Source organism: Oryzias melastigma, linkage group LG13, assembly GCF_002922805.2.
Source record: "Oryzias melastigma strain HK-1 linkage group LG13, ASM292280v2, whole genome shotgun sequence".
NCBI lineage: Eukaryota > Metazoa > Chordata > Actinopteri > Beloniformes > Adrianichthyidae > Oryzias > Oryzias melastigma.
The window spans coordinates 5,141,426-5,160,552 of NC_050524.1; the positions used below are offsets into that span (position 1 = coordinate 5,141,426).

At 38.7% G+C, this 19,127-nt stretch overlaps 2 protein-coding genes across 2 annotated transcripts; one reads left to right on the forward strand and one right to left on the reverse strand.

Annotated features, from left to right (window-relative positions):
* Nucleotides 1–6,661: 6,661 nt before the first annotated feature.
* On the forward strand, nt 6,662–14,251 carry bckdha (branched chain keto acid dehydrogenase E1 subunit alpha). The gene is made up of 8 exons (XM_024277461.2): nt 6,662–6,967; nt 9,498–9,674; nt 9,747–9,833; nt 9,901–10,009; nt 10,622–10,783; nt 10,854–11,060; nt 11,135–11,276; nt 13,537–14,251. Exons 1-8 carry the CDS (start codon nt 6,854–6,856, stop codon nt 13,880–13,882), a joined length of 1,344 nt encoding a protein of 447 aa, XP_024133229.1. The 5' UTR covers nt 6,662–6,853; the 3' UTR covers nt 13,883–14,251.
* Nucleotides 14,250–19,085, reverse strand: b3gnt2l (UDP-GlcNAc:betaGal beta-1,3-N-acetylglucosaminyltransferase 2, like). The gene is made up of 2 exons (XM_024277462.2): nt 17,770–19,085; nt 14,250–15,937 (listed from the first exon to the last, which is right to left on the reverse strand). Exon 2 carries the CDS (start codon nt 15,807–15,809, stop codon nt 14,523–14,525), a length of 1,287 nt encoding a protein of 428 aa, XP_024133230.1. The 5' UTR covers nt 15,810–15,937; nt 17,770–19,085; the 3' UTR covers nt 14,250–14,522.
* Nucleotides 19,086–19,127: the final 42 nt, after the last annotated feature.

A 19,127-nucleotide genomic window follows, 5' to 3' on the forward strand; every position in this document is an offset into this window, starting at 1 on the left:
AGGTGTGACATCTGGTCTGAGACCTGGTCTGACACCCGTTCTGACACCTGTTCTGACACCCGTTCTGACACCCGGTCTGACACCCGGTTTGACACCCGGTCTGACACCCGGTCTGACACCCGGTTTGACACCTGTTCTGACACCTGGTCTGACACCCGGTCTGACACCCATTCTGACACCCGGTCTGACATCTATTCTGACACCAGGTCTGACACCTGTTCTGACACCCGGTCTGACACTCGTTCTGACACCCGTTCTGACACCTGGTTTGACACCTGGTCTGACACCCGGTCTGACACCCGGTTTGACACCTGGTCTGACATCTGTTCTGACACCAGGTCTGACACCTGGTCTGACACCTGTTCTGTCACCTGGTCTGACACCTCAGCTGTTCTGATGTGAACTGTCATTACCAAGGAGACAGAGCAGAAAAAACAAACATCTATGAAGCTAAATAAACATTTAAGACAAAGAAATAGTGTTCAGGAATACAAAGCTGTATTTTAGTCTAACACCTTTATGAAGCAAAAATATACAGTTTTTCTTAATATATTGAGCAACAATGTATTATTGCAGTATACTCAAATAATGTATTTTTCAGTATATTAAAATGTATGGACATTTTTTAGTGAAGTAATAATCCTCTAGTATTACAATCAAAGGACATTTAACATGTATAAATGATGTTATAATCATATATGGTCTGTCTATCTCTCTTTATAATAACAAATTATGAACTACATTTTACTTCCACATCAGAGGATTTTACATTTATATGAATCAGTAAAAAGAAATAGGTCATCCATCCATGCATTGGAATATACAGTATATTTAAATACAGAGTGGTAAATAAGTATTTGAACCTTCTGCGATATTTTGAGTTCTCCCGTTTAGAAATCATGGAGGTGTAAGACATGTTCATCTTAGGTGCTCGTCCACCGTGAGAGACACGATCTAAAAGACAATCAGGAAATCACATCGTATGATTTGATTTGATTTGATTTTACTTGGTTCAATTCAATTCAACTCGATTTGATTTGATGTGAAATGGGTTGAATTAAATTTGATTTGATTCCTTTTCGGTTTGGTTTGATTCGATTCGACTTGACTCAATTTGATTTGATGTGATTTGGCTTGACTTTATTTTGATTTGATTCAGCTTGACTTGGTTCGATTTAATTGATTCGACTTGACTCAACTTAATTTGATTTGATGTGAAATGGGTTGACTTCAATTTGATTTGGCTCCTGTTGATTTAAATTGATTCCTTTTCGGTTTGGTTTGGTTTGATTCGATTCGATTCGATTCAACTAGACTCGAATCGACTTGACTTGACTTGATTTTGATTTGATTTGTTTTTTTTTTTGGCTTTACTTGGTTCGATTCGATTCAACTTGACTTGATTTGATGTGATTTGGCTTAACTTGATTTTGATTTGATTTGATTTGATTTGATTTGATTTGATTTGATTTGATTTGATTTGATTTGATTTGATTTGATTTGATTTGATTTGATTTGGCTTGACTCAACTCGATTTGATGTGAAATGGATTGACTTAAATTTGATTTGATTCATTTTCAGCTTGACTTGGTTCAATTCAATTCGATTCAACTTGACTAACCTCGATTTGATTTGATGTGAAATGGGTTGACTTAAATTTGATTTGATATGATTCCTTTTCGGTTTGGTTTGGTTTGGTTTGATTTGATTCGATTCGACTCGACTTGATTTGATGTGATTTGACTTGATTTTGATTTGATTTGATTTAATTTGATTTCATTTGGTTTGATTTGGATGGATGGAAGGTCTTACGGATGAATGGCCTGGCTCTTCATCAAGACTCTCATCATCTAGACTAGGAGTTTGCAACTCGTCCCTCTATTGTGGCTCTCTGGATTTGACAAAAAATGCATAAACTTTTAAAAAAAGAAAACGAGTTAGATAGTCATTTGACACAGGATGTTTTATTGTGCATTTATATTGTGCTATTGTTTAGAAGTAAAAACCTCAAATAAAATTGAAACATATAACAATGTTATAATCCAATACATGAAATTATTGAAAAGCTAAACTTTATGAATGAAAAGCCACAAAAACATTTATAAGATGTATTTTTAGAAAGTGAGGTTGGACATCGCGGCTCTCGTTGAGTTTTGCTCAGTAAGAAACTGGACCCGATGGCTCTTTAAGAGTTAAATGTGCAGAGCCCTGATGTAGCCTCGTGGTTTATTCATTTTACATACGTTGGGTCATGCAATGTGGGTTTTTTCATGTGTGCACGCCTGTTTCTCTTTCTGTTTCTGACCAGATCTGTCACACGAAGAAGAACCATCAAAGCCATTAACCAGGAACAGAGAAGTCAAAGTTTTGTTCATTCTGTCATTTGCTCTTACATGTAGAGTTGTGTGCGGTTTGAGTGGACTTTGTTTCTGAGCTTTGAAGCTCTAGTAAATAATTGCAAATAAGCTGTAAATAAGTCTTTGTTTTTGTAACTTGTTGATCCCATTGTTTTGCATAGCATCTATCATTCCCTCTGTTTAGAGTTTTCCTTGACTTCATTGAAGGGTGTATCAGACAAGACACACATCAAACACAAGGTTCTGATCAGCTGAAAGAACAGAAATTAAAACAAAAATCAAACCTCATCACGTTACAAACCTGATCTCAGTGTAAATAAGCAGTGTGGTTTTATGAAGTTTGCAGGTTTTAATAGAAGAGTTATAGAATGTTACTGCTCCAGAAAGGGAAACGTTCTGTGGCGCTTTGTTCTTGATAAGGTGAGTCTACGATCTGATGCTAAGATCTTAGCCTAAGACGCCATCGGCCCAGAGCCAAACTCTCAAAGATCTCATGCACATCTTCCTGTATCACAAATAAATCTTTACTCAGAATCCTCCTTCCTTATTGATGCAGAGGTCCTACGCCGACCAGCAGGAGAGTTTATCGGTTTTGAAATAATCCAGAGCTTTCAGACCTCAATGGAAAACAATAACAGCAAATTCTGGTGTTTTTACTCTGGTATAAATCAAGGACACAGCCTGAATGCAGATCTGTTTCTGTCTCTGTGATGTTTTTTGACTCAAAAAAGATGATTTACAGTCAAATAATGACATGTTTGATTCAATAGATGTTGTAACATCTCTCTTGTTAAAAATGTGTTTCATTTATTATGATAGATGTGGAGATTCTTATCAATTCTCATCATTTCTGTTTCATTTTTTAAACTTTATTTGAGACCTTCTGTGGTTATTTCAAAATTAAACCTGCACGTTTAATCAATTCTTTTAGTTTATTTTAGTCAACTTAGACAATTGAACAAATCTCAATGTTTATTTAGTTGAGGATTAAAAATATTTGTTGAACATTTATGAAAGTAGTGATGAATCTGAATAACTGGGAGCCGGTTGACACACACCCAACGTTGTTAAATATTTTGAGAGATTAAGTGTCTTGTACATTTTGACCAGCCCCAAATAAACAAATAGATGACTCCAAACACACGAATGAATGCTCTTTGTTGGATTCTCTTCCACACAAGATTCATCACCTCAGGCCTTGGCAGCTCTCCAGTTTGAAAGAAGACGAGGCTTTCTCGGAAACAGTCCACGGAGGGTCAGGACGCCACGCCTCAGACATGCAGAAGGTGGCTGCTCACCCGTCTACACCTCTGTTAAATGTTAAATGTGCTGTTGTGGGACTGAGACGTCAGCCAACCGACACGGATCACTTCCAACATTTGGCACTGAGCTGTACCATGTTAAAAAGGAAATCATTTACAGGAAATCCAAAAGATCAGACTACTCTGATTTCAGACACCTGACAGCAACACAACAGGTGACCTCAACTGCTCACTTCAAACACTCAGTTTGGAAGAGCTCCACATCTTCAGAGCTCTGCTGTGATCCCGTCCGGCTCCCTCCATAGCTGCTGATCTGGTTCTACTAAACCACCAGTGGTGACAAGCCTAGTTCTTCCAGTGATTAGATTCCACCGCTCCCATCACACCGCCGCCACAGAAAGATGTTCCTTTATCTGCACCAATCGGCATTCTGTGCATCTTCTTTACGCTTTAGATGTATGATCCAATCTGATGAAATACCGCTTCTCCACATGTTCAGGCTCAAGGATGGTATCACTCCTGCACTGTGCGCCTGCGTGGGATTGTTTTCTCACAGTTGGAACCGCACATGGAACAAATAAAACAGGAATAATTTGAAAAATACAGTTTGCTTTAGATTTGTCAGTTTGATGAAAGTGATGTAAAAAAAATGAAGATATTGTTACACACCTGTCTAGTGACACTCGTACAACTTCTTTAAACATGGATCCAAAACAAAACCATCGAGGTCAAAATCCATTATCATTTACTCTCACAATTAAACTGTTAATCAAGCTGGACAAAAAAAACAACGACAAACAAATAAGCAAACCCCAAATTCAAGAAAACTGACTACCAACCATATCACAAGATCACAATTAATCCTGGACGAGCCCCCAATTTATGTTACACCGTGTGCAGGGGCTTGTAAAGGGATGTACCTTAAAGGTAGAAAACAAAAACACAAAATAAATATCCCGGACAGGACCCCAATTTATGTGGCACCCTGTCTAGAGGCCAGCAAAAGGATGTAACTTAATGGTGGAAAAAAACTTGCAAATTAAATATCCCGGACGAGGCCCCTATTTACGCTACACTGTGTCTAGGGGCTTATAAAAGGTTTCACCTTAAAGGTACAAAAGAAAACATAAATTAAATAACCCAGACAAGACCCCAATTTATGTCACACCCTTTTTCTGGGCCTGTAAAAGGTTTTACCTTAGAGGTACAAAAGAAAAACATAAAATAAATATCCTGGACGAGACCCCACTTTATGTTATACCCTTTTTCTGGGCCTGTAAAAGGATTCACCTTAAAGGTACTAAAGAAAAACACAAATTAAACATCCTGGACAAGACCCCACTTTTTTTACACCCCTGTCTAGGGGCCTGCAAAAGGATGTAAGTTAATGGTAGAAAAAAAAACCCTCATTAAATATCCCTGACAACACCCCAATTTAATTTACTTATTTTTGTCTAGGGCAGAAAAAAAGCAAATGAAATATCCCTGATGAGACTCCAATTTCTCTTACACCCTTGTCTAGGGGCTTGTAAAAGGATACATCTTAAAGTGTAACCAAACAGGGAAGTTGGAGGCTGACTCCACCCACAGCTGAAATTTGAAAATCCAGTCAGAGGGGCGGGGCTGTTATCAATACTGGAGCTACAGATCATGATGTGGAACTTCTGTATTGACGTTGGATATAAGTGGTTTGACTAATCACGAAATTCAATTGTAATATCTTGATCCAATGTGGCAGTCTTTCAATGATGAGCTGGAGGTCCTGGTCCAATCCGGTGCTCTGGTCAGTTTGGGCACCAATCTACATAGAAAGATGGAGGGGAAAAACAAGGAAAGACCTCCCAGCAGAAAGCAACAAAAGATAAAGACAAAGACAGAAACATTTTTAAAAAGTACAAAAAAATTAAATTACGTCCTCAACTCTACCAGATATCTGTAAAAAACTTTCAACTTTTTTCTCATTGTCTTCCTGTAGATTGTACTCAGAGATAACTTGACTTTAGTTAATGGTCACTATATTTAATGAATCTAATGTGACCTAAGTGTGTATTGTATGAATAACAGCAAAAATATCTCTTTATGATTGTGAGAGATAAATATTTTCTTTTTGCATTGTTAGGATTTTTTCTTTGTTTTTAATCAATGCATTTCATTATTTCTGCAATGAGATTGATAAATCTGTGATTGTTGTTTCATGTATAATCAGTGCTTGATATAAGATATAAACCAAAGTTGTACTGTAACAAGTTACATTTATTCAAGAAAATACTCAATACATTTTAATATTTTTCTTCAAAGTCTAATCATAAGATGTTTACTTTTTCTTCAAGGAATTTGTACTAAAAATCATTTTTGTTGAATGTTTTTTTTCTATTTTAGGCAATCTGCTTGGTAAAATTCTAACAAAAAATGTGGATACCACATATGGATTTAGAAATGGTTTATTTCAAGCACTCAAAACTAAAATAAAACTAAAGAAGACAAAAAGCAGGCATATATTTCTATAGATAGATATGTCAGTCTTGGGATAATTAATCATGGAATGATTGGAAAATATGCTTAAGTTTAAATGTATAAATTATTTCTTCATAATAAATAGACAAATTATCTCTCATACAAACATTGCATGACACATTGAAACCATTAAATGTTAGATTTGTCAAAAGGAGTTTAATTAATTGCTTGAAAAGGAGTGAGGGGAAGCGAATTTATTTAATTTTTTTTACATCATTTTTTAAAACTTATTTATCATTATCTGGTTGTTAACTTCTGATCAAGTACTTATACTATACCAATAAAATAACTTAAGACTAAAGTACAACTACTTTTTTATTGTATTTTCAGATTCTTTATTGACCTCATGATGTAATTACTAATTAAATGAAAATGATTATAGAGACTTAATTTATGATTAAGAAGGTTGAGCTTTTTACCTATATACAAAGGGCATTTTCACCCACTTTAGGTGTTTTATTATTATTTTAGAAGGCTTGTGATAAGAATAATGTCTGAATGGGACATTTAAAAAAAAAACTTTCAAAATAAAACTAGCTTTATTTTGGAAGCGTCAAAGCTCAGTGGTTATTATGTCTAACTTGGCGGCTCTTTTAAAGCGATTGGGCTTGGGATGTGTGATTATTGATGAGAGTGATTAGCATTTCAGAGTCATTTGGTCTTTTCCGTACAAATCTACTCCGTATTTTCCTTTTTAATCGTCCTCCGTCGTGAGTCCAGATGGCGGCTGTTAGCAGCATGGGTAAAATGTACGGGCTGTGTTTCCATGCTGCTCGTCAAACAGCTGGAGTGAAGGCATCCAGGCTCCTTCATCGCAGAGCCTTCAGAATCAGCGTAAGTCTGAAACAGCTGCAGTGTTTTTGTTGTGGTGACTCCAATAACCTGCAAGGTCGATAAAGCTAGCAGGTCCTGCAGAGGTTAGCTGCTAGTGTCGCTCTTGCTAGCAACAGATGCACTTCGAAATGTATTTTTCCACTTTCTTAAAACAAATTAACATCTTACGACAAAGTTTATATATTTTTTATTTCATAGATTGATTTTAAAAGTTAAAATTAATGCATCGTTTGATTTATATCAACACGATGATTTGTTAGCTAGCTAGTCGTGCTAGCAAGAGCTCACAAACAAATGTGTTATTAATTCAGTAAATCTTCACAAAAGTAGCCACGTGCTTGACAGATTGATAAAAAATGTTTATATATTTTAGTATAACTTCATGCGTAAACTCCAAAGGCAATGTTGATGTCAGGGAGGCCTAATGTGTGTCTATTTTGGTTTACCTAGCCGATTAGCCGGCTAGCATTTTAGCTAGCTTCAGTCCTATTGGTGGACCGCGGGGGCGTGGGGAATCGTCCTGCGCAGTGACCAGTTTCTGTGTTGAACACAAATATATCTGTTGTTTTAAATTCTCGGAAATTAATCAAGTTGTGGCTCTCTGGTGAAGGTTGTGTTGCTGAATATTACGGGTTTGAGCAAAGAACGTGTACATATTTAGCTGCATTTTAAAAAGCACACACAATTCGAAGAATAGAACAATAATTCATGTACAGTATGCGCAAAATATGTTAGAATTCACATGTATGGAGTTAGCTGTGGTGCTGTAGTACTGAAGCAGTGTAGATTTTCTGTATGAGAAGGAACCAGTGGTGTATATATCTATCCTCTCCTGCTGATCTGGAGTCAGGTTGCCGGGGCAACACTCTGAGCAGAGATGCCCAGAGCTCCCTCTCCACAGAAACGTCCCGGTTCTCCCAATCCACCTGAGAGACAGCATGTCCCGAGTATTGTTGGGTATTCTCCAGGACCTCATCCTGGTGGAACATACCTGGAATACTTCCAAAGGGAGGCATCAAAAAGAGATACCTGAACCTCCTACGCTGGCTTTTCTTGTCTCATATCATCCTTTTTGATCTTCTATTTGATCTTTAATACCTAATAAAAGCAAACCAATACCAAATTGTGATTCTAAATGAATTCAGACATCAACAAAAAGCAAAAAAATTTTTTTTTGTACAGACTGTATTCATTCATTCATCCAATAATCCTGGACGGGTAGTTCAATCAGTACATCATAGGAAAAAAAACACAATAAAAGATGCAGTGAAAAGATGAAATGTTATTAAAAACATTATTAAAAAGGCAGAAATAAAAGTATATCAAAATTATTATATAAGAAAAAGAAAATAAAATCATGAAAAGTGCAATATATGACTTTTCTAAAACTTCTTCCAGTGTTTCCACAATTATGACTGAATGTGTATGCATACTAAACAAATGATAAAATATTTTGTATATATATATATATATATATATATATATATATATATATATTGTTTTCTTTTGTTCTTGTAGCATTTTTCTAATAACGGAGAACGCATGTACAATAATTTAAGATTAAAACTGTGTTTGAGTATTTATTTATTCAAATCCAGTTGGTTCAGGAGCAGATGAAAACCCACGATTTATAAAATCTCAGGTTTACGACACAGGAACTACCATTGGTGAGCCAAAGTTTCCCTTCTCTGCTACAATTCTGAAGCATCCTCTTGCAAATAGATCGATTAACGTCTTAATTTTCCTCGTCAAAACTTTCATCTGTTTTTAAACCGAACGGCTGGATAGATCCAGTATTGCTCGCAGTTTTTTTTTTTTTTTTGTGACTCTAATGTTAGCTTTGGCTTGTGAGGTGCAATTAAGCTAGCAGTAGAGAGTGTAAACAAAGGAATGCTGGGAAATTAGTGCAAATAACTTCCACCTCGCTCACAAACCAGAATCAACAGTAAAATATAATTAGAAAATATCTTTAAAAAACAACATAACGGCTTTTTGATTTTGGATATAAAAGACCACTGGGAACAATTTTACAATAGAGAAAAAATAAAGTTGTATTGGGACTTTAATTACAAAAATAAAAAATCAAAGCAAAATCAAAGCAAAAATCAAATTTCCATTTCTCCTCAAATTTTGGGCTGATATGAATAAGTAAATTCCGAATTATTTATATTGTTTGATTGTTCCTGAGTGCAAAATGTTCCTGACAAGTTTTTCAAGATATTTGATGTGGAATATTTTATGACATGTCGTTAGCAGAGTTCATGTCTGTTCCTGAGTCTGACATAAACAGCAAAAAATGCGAAGCTACAAACGTCACGCTCAATTACTTCAGCACTCCTTCAGTGCTCAGTGAGGACAAAGCTTTCTCATCTGTTAAGCAGCACGGAAAATATTTTTATCAAAGGTCATGTATTGTAGCCTTTTCTTAAAAAAAGGTGTTTTGTATTGGAGCAGATTAGATAAACATGCATGCAGAAAATGCAGAAGTCTTTTATTCCTGATCAATAACCGTGGGTATTGAACCCGTCAGGCCGTGCACCAGCAGCAGCCCTTTGACTCGTCCTTGGAGAAGCCTCAGTTCCCTGGAGCCTCGGCGGAGTTTGTGGACCACCTGGAGTTCATCCAGCCGAACGTTATCTCCGGGATCCCAGTGTATCGTGTGATGGACAGGCAGGGGAACATCATCAACCCCTCTCAAGACCCTCAGGTCCAGCCAGCTTCCTGATTATCCAGCGATGATGCGTCTCTATGAGCTAAAAGTCTTTGTTTTCATTCTCAGCTCTCCAAAGAGACTGTTTTGAACTTTTATCAGAAGATGACGCTGCTGAACACAATGGACCGCATTCTTTATGAATCCCAGAGACAGGTACGTCAACGTTTCAAACACTCCAAACAGGTTAACCTGAAAGTTTCAAACAATGTGTGCCTTTCAGGGACGAATCTCCTTCTACATGACTAACTACGGAGAGGAGGGCACCCACATTGGCAGCGCTGCGGCCCTTGAGCCAACAGACATGGTATTCGGTCAATACAGAGAGGCTGGTAGGCATCAGATTAGACGTGAACTTCCTCTTGGTGAGGTGAATTCCCCTCATGCTTCATGATTCCTGTCCTGGATCCATGTTTGTTTGGTGCAGCCCTGTGTGACACCATGCAAAGCAGGACGTTTGGTGCTCAGTTCTTGTTAAAAGCTTCATGCAAACCGTTTTGCAGTTGTTGCTTTGCATTATGAACACACCGTGGCTGTTGAGCTTCACTTTCATAGAAAGCAACAAGAGTCACTTGAAAATCCTTCAGGTTTTTGGAAAGAATCTTGGGTTTTTAACATGGAGGATATAAACAGTGGGGCAAAAGAGTATTCAAGTGTACGAGTCCTCCCACTTATATAAGGGAGGACTGTAATTTCCATCATAGGTATACCTCAACTATGACAGAAAAATGAGAAGGAAAATCGCATTGTCTGACTATAAAAATAATTTATTTTTACATTATGGTGGAAAATAAGTATTTGGTCACCTACAAACGATAACTTCTCCTGTAAGAAGATCCTCCGTCTTCCACTTGTTACCTTTAATAATAATTATAAAACCTTTCAATGTGTAAACTTGCTGACGCGAGCCACAAAGTGAGACAAAACATCTTCGTGTCCAACAGGCGTGCTGATGTACCGCGGTTTCTCGCTGGATCTTTTTATGGCTCAGTGTTACGCCAACGCCGACGACCTTGGCAAGGGCCGCCAGATGCCCGTCCACTATGGCTGCAAGGACCTCAACTTCGTCACCATCTCGTCTCCGCTGGCGACGCAGATCCCTCAAGGTGAGCTGCTGCTTTAGCGTTCGGCTCTGTGGCGATCAGCGGCGCTGACGTGTTCCTGCGTGGTTCTCAGCGGCCGGAGCGGCGTACGCGCTCAAGAGGGAAAACCTGAACCGCGCCGTCGTCTGTTACTTTGGCGAGGGGGCGGCCAGCGAGGGCGACGCACACGCCGGCTTTAACTTCTCCGCCACCCTGGAGTGCCCGCTGATATTTTTCTGCCGCAACAACGGCTACGCCATCTCCACCCCCACCAACGAGCAGTACCGAGGAGACGGCATCGGTGAGCCCCAGCGAGGGATTTCATCCCGTCTTTTCGGCCGCTCTGCTTCACTCTCCTCTCACTCTGCTGATCAGCTGCTCGTGGTCCCGGTTATGGAATGCTGTCCATCCGCGTGGACGGTAACGACGTGTTTGCCGTGTACAACGCGACAAAGGAAGCGCGCCGCAGGGCTGTGGCCGAGAACCAGCCCTTCCTGATCGAGGCCATGACCTACAGGTTAGTTCAAAACACGTTTTTGTTTCAAGACAAAGAGCAGCTCCAATAGTTTTGGTTTCTGTGATTGTTAAAACACATTCTTTTGAAATTCTTTCTACGAGTCCTCATTAGTGTTTCTCCATTGTCATGATTCTCTACGCTAATTTTTTTAATGCATTTTTGTATTCATTTATATTAAAACAACATGGTGTTCTGCATCCTGATTGGCTGTTGACCCTGTCAATCAATATCTTCTGTGCGTGCACGTCTCCTGCATTAATCTAAAATCACGATCAGATCTTTGTTTTCATTTGATTTTCTATGAGGGTTTGAACTTCAGGAGTTTAAACACTAAAGAAAAAGTGTGAAAATGTTCACGTCTTTCTGAGAAAAGAGAAGAAGTTTCAGTCTTAAGACCTCTGTAATTCTTCTTCACAGACTTTACCTATTGCAGGTTATTCCTAATGATAATAATAATGGATTTGATTTCTCTGCGCTTTTTCAGACACTCAGAACGCTTACTATATATATTATTCAATCACTCTTCATTCATAGTTGGTGAGTTACTGATGTAGTCCTGGGACAGACTGACAGAGGTGTGGCAGCCGTTCATTCACTCTCACACCAGTAGATCCTCACTGGAGGAAAGGAAGGTGAAGTGTTGGCTGGAGGGAGCCGTAGAGGTTCATGGAATCTATTCCCTGAGATAAACCAGGGAAGACTGCTTTTGTATCTGAAATTGTTGGGCCAAAAAAAAAAAAAAAAAGTAGGTCTGTGAACATTAACGCGTTAACACATGCAATTAATAAAAAAGAATTAGTGTGTTGATATGTGTTAACGCAAAAGCGGATTATTTGATCCATGGCCATATTGTACAAATACATTGTACCTGGTAAAACATTGTGATTAATCACAACACAAAAGTGCAATTAATCTTTTTTTTTTTGTTATCAAGTTTAGCACTAATTAAAAATAACTGTTCTAAATGTAGAGTTTCGTATGTGATTTCATATTGTGATTATTCACTGAAAATAAGTGGTCCTCAAATACTGAGATTTAAAGAAAAAAAAGGCTATAACGATTAATCGCGATTAATTTTTTCCAGGTTTGCGATTAATTTGTTAATTTTTTTTAATCGATTCCCATCCCTAAAAATAAGCTAAAACCTCGACTGAAGCTTTTGTTGTAGAAGCTTACCAAAATGTAGTTGAGCAACAGATGATTGTGGTCAGTTTGTAAGGGAAGCCCAACTTTACTAAATAAAAACCCTTTCTAAAAAATATATATATATGTCTATATTATACTAATGATCCGTCATAGGAGTGTCCAAAATTGAAATGTGTTTTTCCCGCATTTATGACGACATTCTCCTGTGGGATTGAATTTTCTTTTTTTTCCCTTAAAGTCCCATTCCAATAATCTATTGTAAAAGTGTCCTCAGTCGTCTTTTAATTATAAATGTGCAGTTTTTAAGTCTAAATAATTTTTTTACTAGGACATAGTTTCTGCAGAGCAGCAGGAGTTCATTAGAAATTCACCTCTGATCCCCTCCCCCGTTACTGAGAGCTCTCTGTCTACATGCTCTCCCTCTAGCTTACAGCCCCTCACACCCCCAACCTGACATTACTGGTGGACAGCACTATTGATGCCATCCAGTCGAACAGTTTAACGTCAGATTCTGGCTCAGACGAGGAAAACAAAGATAATATACAATCGTTTACAAATACAATCTTTTTCTAATGGAATGTTCTTGTCTGATTCAAAAAAGTTTGAATAAAGAAAAACTAAAAAATTTAATTTTAAGCTTAATTTTCTTCATCAGAAAAATGCCCCAAAAATAGTAGTGTAGTTTTTTTTTTATTTTATTTTAATATCCTATGTATTTTTTTAGGCGACTCTTCATTTCTAATGAATAAACAAAAAAATCAAATTAATAAAAAGAAATACCATAAGATTGTTGTTTTTGGGTTCTCCAGGGTCAATAATAAATTGATATTATTTTTAATTTATTTTGTTTAAATGTCATTTCATCCTTTTATGTGAAAACCTTCAATCATTTTTTAACTTTGTTTTATTTTAGTGGTTTTGTTGTTTTTTATTAGTTTCTCTTAACCTACAGAAACTATTTACGACCAGGTCAAAGTCTGAATAGTTGTCTAACCGCCTATAAAGATTCTACAAGTCAAAACAAGAATTCCTAGAGAAGACGAAGTGTTGCACAACCCCGTGGATGTTATTGAAGTCGAGGATTAACGTTTTTTTTTGTGTGCGTCTTCCTCAGAATCGGTCACCACAGCACCAGCGACGACAGCTCGGCCTACCGCTCGGTGGACGAGGTGAACTACTGGGACAAGCAGGACCACCCCATCTCCAGGCTGAGGCACTACATGACGGCCCGCGGCTGGTGGAGCGAGGACGACGAGCGGACCTGGCGGAAGCAGTCCCGCAAAACCGTGATGGAGGCGTTCGAGCGGGCCGAGCGGCGCCTGAAGCCCAACCCCGAGCTGCTGTTCACCGACGTGTACCTGGAGATGACGCCCGGCCTGAGCAAGCAGAGGGATTCCATGTGGAGGCACGTGCAGCAGTACAAAGAGCACTACCCCCTCGACCTGTACGAGAAGCAGTGAGCGGCGGGACGGTTTCTCTGGAGTTCTGGGAGTGGGGACTGACAGGAAAGTGGAGTTTGATGCACAAAAGCTCTCATAAATAACCGGTTTTCCACTTTGTTTGGTGCCTTAAGATGAATAAAAATGTAGATCTTTTACAGAAAACTTCTAGAATAATAAAACTTGCCCAAACACCGTGACCGCCGTTAAAGTAAATATGCAAAAACAGGTTTTGGTTCCTCCTGCCGGGTTCTCTTTATGTTCCTCAGTCTGTGTTTTTTTAACTGTAATCCTTCAGAATGCCGTGTTTTTAGAGGACTGTTACTAAGGATCCACTAAAAGAAACTGTTTAGCTTTGATTGTTTTGTTGAAAATAAATCATAAAATGTTTCTCATTGTGATTTTTAATTGAAGATCATTAGCGAGACATTTAAGCTGCTTCAATTCTGATTAGACTTGCAAGAAAATGTACATTTTAAACACATATAAAACTGTAAAAGCACCAACTAAAAAAAAAAGCAAGTTGGGCCGCTTTCCCATGAGTCTTTAGTGCTGCAGGTTTTGGAAAATAAATAACTTCTTGTAAATATTTTTCTAGGGCAGGGCGAAGTTTTTCCCTCTTTTTTTATTTACAGTGACGAGCCCTGCAGCGATCCTTCACTCAACAAGTCAACATGGGGCTGTGAATGCCCCTCCACAGCTTCTTGGTCTGCTGCGGCGAGCGCTGGTGCACCAGCATCAGGTGTTTGTGCACGCAGACGTTGCTGCGGTCCTGCTCCTTGATGTCAAACGTCTGAAAGCCTTCGTGCGCGACGGCGGAAATCCCCAAAGCCTTGGCGCACATTCCGAAGTAAACGTCATCGATGGGGTAGAAGGGGAGGACCTGAGAAACGGAGTATAGGGGCTGCAGCAGTCCCCCCGAGAAGATGAAGCCGCCTCCTCCCGCGTAGGCGGGGTAAGCGCCGTTATAGAAGCTCATGGGGATGTAGTATTTGCTTCTGGGGTCTCGGAGGGGGCTCGCCGTGCTGATGACGTGTCCGACGTACAGGTTCTCCGCTTTGGAAGCGTCCAAAGACTTGAGGTAGTTGAGAAGCCCCGGCGTGTTGACGAAAACGTCATCGTCCCCGCTGAAGATGTAGGACACCTGGGGGCAGTTTTTCAGCGTCCACTGCAGGAAGACCTTCATCTTGAGGGTCAGGTTCAGGAAGGACTCGTGGAAATCCCACTGCAGGATGTCCCCGAAGCGTTCCGCTTCGTACGACAGCAGGGCGCTCATGTCGGGGTCGTCCGGGGTGGAGTTGCCCAGCAGGAAGAAGGTGCGCACCGTCAGCCCGCCGTGGTGCACGCCCTCCCGGCCCCACGTCTCCCGCACCGTCTGCCGCTGCTCGAAGTTCCGGGGGCTGGATTTGATGGCCAGCAACAGGAAGGTCTGGTTGTACTCCTTCTTGTTGTTGGCGATGCACTTGTTGGGTTGGTCGATCAGAATCGGGGGGGACTTGCAGGTCATGCCGCGCACGAACGTCTGCAGCAGGGGGGGGTAGGAGTTGAAGTCGTGGATGTTGAGCTGCAGGAGCTCCTGGTTCTCCACCCGGCACACGGACCAGGGGGACTCCCGTCTGAAGGAGAAGTCGCCGCTGTCCAAACCCTTCAGCGCCGTGTGCATCAGCCGGTTCCAGTAGGCCTCGTTCTTGGGGATCATCTCCCTCAGGTCCTTGGACACCGATACCGTCTGCAAAACGGCCTCGGACGTCTCGGCTGTGGTGAAGCGGGTGTGCTCGGGGGTGGATTTCACCTGCACCTCGGGGGCGTGCAGTCTGCGCAGCTTCTGGGAGCCCTCGGCTGTGGAGGTGATTGTGTACGCTGGCTCCAGGTGCAGAGTGGAGTAGAGGAAGATGACCAGCACGCAGAAAACAAAAACCATTGCGCTGTAGGCTCTGACGCGTTTCATTGGCTCGGGGTGGGGTAAACAAATCTGGGCGGAGAATGGTTCTAAAAATGGATCCTCTTTCAGGAGAAGGGCGGGGTGAGGCTCTCGGGTTACAGGCTCTCAGCCAGGAGGTGACGCTCTGGATGCACCTGCCGACAGGAAAAACACGTAACCGTACACTTTAATACGACACAATACAAGCAGTCTGCAGCAGGAGTCGACTCCAGAAGAAAACCACGGCATAGCATTTTATTTAAGCCTTTAGGACGAGCGAAAACAATTTAATACATTGAGATTCTTCCTGTTTTATTGTTGAAATCTGCTAAATTCATCTCTATGGATATATTTGCTGAAAACATTCAATAATTAACTATATTTTTTATTTTCTATTTAAGACCCATTAAAATTTACAAACATTTTTTTGCAAAATTAATATCAAATTAGGCAAAAATCAAAATATAAACTGAAAAATTAATTTAGAAAAATGCAGTTTGGCAAAAATAAGCAAAGAAATCTGCTAAATTATCTTTTTATGGAAATGTTTATGAGCTGAATGCATTCAGAATTTGTTTTTTTTCTATTTATGACCTTATTCAAACAACTTTTGTGTTAAAAACACATTATACCAACATTTAAACTAAAATAAGCAAAAATAATAATAATAAACTGGAAAATTATTTAGAAACTCAGAAGTTTTGCAAAACAAATTCAGATAAAATCTGCTTAATTCATTTCCATAGAAATGTATTGATGTTAAATGCATACACAATACAATTATTTCCAAATTGTTCTTTTGTCTAAAACACAATTGCTCAATTTTTTTTATTAAAATGAAGCCAAAAAAAGACACATTTGCAAAGAAAACTAAGATCAAATCTGTAAAACTCAATTCTATGGAAATGTACTTTGTGCTAAATGCATTTAAAACTTGATTATTGTTTATTTCTTATACTTTTGCAAACATTTTCTGCAAAAATTTACATAAAATAAAGCAAAGAACAAGAAATTTCTTTAGAAATTCTGTAGTTTAGGCAAATGAAGTCAATTAAAATCTGCTAAATTCATTTCTCTATAAATATATTACGTGGTAAATGCATTTAGGATACAACTATAGCTTATCTATTTATAACCTTGTCCAAAATCACTTTTTTGAGTTATAAAAACACAGTTTGCTAACACTTACTGGTGAAGTTGAAATAAATTCAGGATAAACTAAATATAAACTGCAAAATTAATTAGAAATAATAAAGTTTTGCAAAACAAAGTCAGTTAAAATTTGTCAAATGGATTTCAATGGAAATGTTTATGAGCTGAATGTGACTCTGTTCCATTCAGAATCCAGTCTAAAACCTATTGTGCGTAAGAACACATTTTGATTAAATTTTCAAATAAAATAAAGCCAAAAAAATCAAATATAAAGTGGAAAAACATGTAGAAACAATGTAGTTTTTTAATTAAAGAAATCCTTTCCAAATGCTAATTTATTGCTTTAAGGGATATAGATTTGAAGCAAACCTCAAGCTACTATTTTATCCCAATCAATAAAAACAAACTAAACTTTTATGTAGTTTTAAAGCTTTCTAAAACTGTGAAACCGTTGAATGATTTCTTAGAAATGAGATAAATGGGCTAATTGTTCAAGCCTGGACAGGAATAACAAGTTTCGTTTTTCTTTTAAAGTCAAATTAATCTCAACGAATAAGGATCTATTTTAAATGTGGTGATAAACGTGTTTTTAAGCTCCATATGTGTTTATTACAGCAGAATAAACGAGCTCTCCGTGTTGAAAACAGGCTGTTAGTGTCAGAATCCACCGGGACATGAAACCCGCAGAGACCCACCTGAGACCAGCCGCCTCACCCGTAAACATGACGGCACACTTTTGCGCAACAAGTGGGCAAGTCAACCCCGAATTAATTATAATTTAAATCATCCAACAAATACATGACAAAATCTCACTAAAAGATGATGAAAAACTTACCGAGAAAACGAGAAGGTAGAAGAAAACCCGAGAGAAGGAGGAAGAAATGAGCTCCGGTGTCTTTTCTTCCAGCTTTTTACCAGTGTTCGGATCCTGCATCATTTTTCAAAGCGCATTTTCCCCCCGGAAATCCGCCGCTGAAGGCTCCGCACCCGCGCAGGTAGTGAAGTGCGCGCGCGCCAGGTCCGCGCGGGGATTTAAGGCGGGGCTGGGCTGGAGGCCACGCCCAGGAAGCTGAGCTCACACAGGTTGATTCAGACCGTTTCAGACACGAGGTTGACTTTAGTGTGGAGCTACACGGGGACGGGAAGAGTTCCTTTTCAGTTCTCATCCAAATGTAAAGAAAAAACTAAATTTTATGACATTTTTAGCAAAAAAAAAAAAAAGCCAAATTTGTTTTATGTAATCCTTCTTTCTTACAGCACCTTTATTCAAAAAATTAGGGCTGAATATCGATTATAATTTCCAGAAACAATTTGATTCCATTCCCATTTTTTAGATTCCTCAATTCAATACAATTTTGAATTTACACAATTTGACACATTTGTTTAGAAATGCATTAATAATCTATGATTTAATATATTTACATTAATCTGATACAGTTCACAAATATATCAGTGAAATAATGAGATTGTTAATCTCATAAAGTGCTACATGGATTGTTTAAAGGAGAAGTTCTAACAAAAATGTTCAGATCATTAACATTGTAAACATTGTTCTGCTTCTCCTGGAGGGCGTTTCAGTTTGGCCACTAGGTGGCGATCGTGCTTTATCATTACACCTTACTCCAGAGAAAAAAGGATTAGCAAAAAACTGTGTTTTAGGCCACAAATGGTTACTTTAAAAATAAATATTTCCTTTAAAGACTTTAGTAAATTCATGCCTGAAAGTAAGCAAGTAATAATTTAGCCAGTTATATACGTTTAGATCGACTGAATGTTAGCATTATCCGTCCTATAAGAAATCCCATTATATGGTAACATCAAGCTAGCGGACTTTAGCTTTATGCATTAGATCGATCTCTACTTTTATGGATCAATTATTTATCTATTTAGCTTAGATCGATTAATGGATTTTATCAACCCAGCGCTACTCGTTCTCCTGTTGCTTGCATGTTTTTTATCGTAATATTATGAAATTTTACTACATGCTGAGCATAAAAATATCACATACAATATGAATATATTACAAATCAGGCCGCGGTTAACAAAGACCTCCGTTGCCAAGGAAACTGAAAAATTTACTTTTGCCGATTTTTCTAATACTAACATAAATCTGTTCATCATCCCAAGGCAACAAAAAAATAATATGGTTGCCATGGAGATAAAATCAACAGAAAAAACGTTATTTTAAGAAAA

Coding starts and splice junctions, on each gene's coding strand:
- bckdha (XM_024277461.2), top strand. CDS start 6,854: ATGGCGGCTGTTAGCAGCATGGGTAAAATGTACGGGCTGTGTTTCCAT. Junction 10,784..10,853: donor GGCGACGCAGATCCCTCAAG/GTGAGCTGCTGC, acceptor CGTGGTTCTCAG/CGGCCGGAGCGGCGTACGCG. Junction 11,061..11,134: donor GTACCGAGGAGACGGCATCG/GTGAGCCCCAGC, acceptor TCTGCTGATCAG/CTGCTCGTGGTCCCGGTTAT.
- b3gnt2l (XM_024277462.2), bottom strand. CDS start 15,809: ATGAAACGCGTCAGAGCCTACAGCGCAATGGTTTTTGTTTTCTGCGTG.